This window comes from Quercus suber, unplaced genomic scaffold, assembly GCF_002906115.3.
Source record: "Quercus suber isolate HL8 unplaced genomic scaffold, Cork oak 2.0 scaffold_68, whole genome shotgun sequence".
Lineage (NCBI taxonomy): Eukaryota > Viridiplantae > Streptophyta > Magnoliopsida > Fagales > Fagaceae > Quercus > Quercus suber.
Genome location: NW_027069533.1, coordinates 574634 through 576912, shown reverse-complemented (window position 1 = coordinate 576912; position 2279 = coordinate 574634). Strand labels below are relative to the sequence as shown.

The window sequence follows — 2279 nt, the reverse complement described above, 5'->3', positions numbered from 1 at the left end:
TTACAAGTTGCAATACATTGAATATATATAATATAAACTTACATTAATAACAATATTTGAACAGAGGAAATAAAATAAAGCTTACCCTTTGGGGACCAGTTGCAAATGAAATTGATGATAACCTCTTCAAAAGGAATCCGGGACCTTTTATTATAGTTGCTACATGTCTAATTGTGATAACTTTTAAAGGTCAGTACATTGTTTCTTTTATTTGCATATTTATAGCTACATTAATAAATTATATGTGCATTTTAAAAAATCTCTCCGTATAAATGTAGGTGAATATAACTTATCATCTACAAGCGGAACAAAAATTTATATAAATTTGGAGATTCCAGAGACTTCTGTGTTTATGGATCAGTAAGTAATCTATATCCTTTTAGCAATATATGTTATATAATATTTTACAGTATACGCAAGCTTATACTGACTTCTTTATGTTACAATCATAGGGAAGTGAAAAATGATCATCTTATAGAAGAGTTGCCAAGACAATTTAAGCCACAGAGAACAATTGAAGAAGAAATGAACAATAACAGAAGCACCATAATTGAAATTTTAAACATGGTTTGGAACTCTAAAAATAAGGTAAGGGAAAAGTTCTTCAAAAGAAAATTCCAAAAATGAAATTGTCAATGACATATTAAATTTTACAAATAAATTTGAAATTCCAGGAGACTATCTTCACCTGCCATGGAAAGATTACAAAAATTGAAACAGCTTTTGGTTGGTATTTTATGTCATGCGAAATATGTCGTAGAAAGGTTAAACCAAGAGGTGAACATTTATGGTGTGATCGTTGTAACAAACTGGCAGGCTTCCCAATCCCAAGGTATGTATAATATAAAAGTATAAATATATATATAAAGAAAAGAGAAAAAAAATTAAAATTAAAATTATATCTACCATGCCTTCTTTCAAGTATAGAATTGAACTGAAAGTTGAAGATGACACAGGATTGGCAACATTCATTTTATTTGATTCTACGGCTGAAAAATTACTCCACATATCAGCAAAGGAACTTATAAATAAATGTTCACAGGTGAGAATTTGAAATTCACAAATAGTTCTTAATATATTCTTTAATATAATTGAACTTACAGTTTATGTCCTACTATTTCTACAAGGTACCTGAAGAGTTTGACCTGCCTATGCAAATAGCGAACCTTATTGGGAAAACATTTGTCTTCCAATTGGAACTCAATGACTATAACCTCAAACAGGGATGGGAGATCTACACTGTGAAGAAACTTTTTGATCCTGTTATACACACTGACAATTCAGTTAAACTTGATCAAATAACTGATGTGAGTACTTTTATATTAAATTTAAATTAAAAAAATTAGATATTTTTAATGTTACTTATTCATATCATAATATAATTTACACCATATTCTTTTAACAGTATTATATGAGTGATGCTACAAATGAATCTGTCAACAACTTACCAAGTGAAGAAGATGCAAATCCTACAAATGATGCAACTGATGTACAGCTCACACCTATTGCAGATCGACAAAAGAGAAAGAGGAAACAAAAAGTCCTTTAATCTATTGAAGCTTATGTTACAAATTATTTAAACTTTTCTTACAATAATAGGTGACCTTACAAAATAGGTGATAAAGGAATAGTTGGTGTTAAATATTCTCAGAATTTGGGTTTTTTTTTTTTTTTTTTTTTCCAACATGTTTTGGATTTATTTGATGGATGCATGATTATCCACCTGTCATTTTCTCATGTTTTGGCAGTGATATTGGTTCTGTCTACGTGTGTATTGGTGTGTATTGGTTTTATTTGACGGATGCATGGTTGTCCACCTGTTGTATTGGTTTTGTTTGATGGATGCATGTTTGTCCACATGTTGTTTTCTCATATTTTTGCGCAGAATAAACCAATTGCCGATAAAGTGTTTTGCCTTTGTCATATTTGCTGTGTTTGCTCTGTGTCTGAGATATTTTCCAACCATTGTATAAAGTTGTTTTGATGCTTGACAGTAGTGGTGGGATTAATTAAATTATATTATATTAAGATATTTGACATTTTGAATCTTTGTTTGATTGAGCATTGGTCTATATATTTACTGGTCTGTGCGTATTGTGCCTGCGCTGCATTGTTTGGTTTTGAAATACAATTGGCTTATAATATATTATATGATATTAAGCCCTTTTGTCTCTAACGGTTTATCGCTTGGCTGGGCATTATTTAGATTCTATAGTGTGTTCCTACTGTGCTGCTCTTTTCCTGCAATTCGGTGATGAAGTCAAAGCAAATGTTTTATT

General features: G+C 30.4%; 1 protein-coding gene and 1 long non-coding RNA gene across 2 annotated transcripts; both read left to right on the top strand.

The window, feature by feature from the left end:
* Positions 1–276: 276 nt before the first annotated feature.
* On the top strand, positions 277–827 carry LOC136067356 (uncharacterized). Its single transcript, XR_010628827.1, has 3 exons — positions 277–360; positions 453–588; positions 675–827. It is a non-coding gene; the product is annotated as an uncharacterized LOC136067356 (long non-coding RNA).
* Positions 828–907: 80 nt separating this feature from the next.
* Positions 908–1648, top strand: LOC136067347 (uncharacterized). Its single transcript, XM_065773071.1, has 3 exons — positions 908–1042; positions 1128–1307; positions 1406–1648. The coding sequence occupies exons 1-3, from the start codon at positions 908–910 to the stop codon at positions 1547–1549; spliced, it is 459 nt and encodes a 152-aa protein (XP_065629143.1). The 3' UTR covers positions 1550–1648.
* Positions 1649–2279: the final 631 nt, after the last annotated feature.

Excerpts from the sequence above, each read along its gene's own strand:
- LOC136067347 (XM_065773071.1), top strand. The coding sequence starts at position 908 with ATGCCTTCTTTCAAGTATAGAATTGAACTGAAAGTTGAAGATGACACA. Across the intron at positions 1,043-1,127 it reads TTATAAATAAATGTTCACAG|GTACCTGAAGAGTTTGACCT; the intron begins GTGAGAATTTGA and ends TATTTCTACAAG. Across the intron at positions 1,308-1,405 it reads AACTTGATCAAATAACTGAT|TATTATATGAGTGATGCTAC; the intron begins GTGAGTACTTTT and ends TTCTTTTAACAG.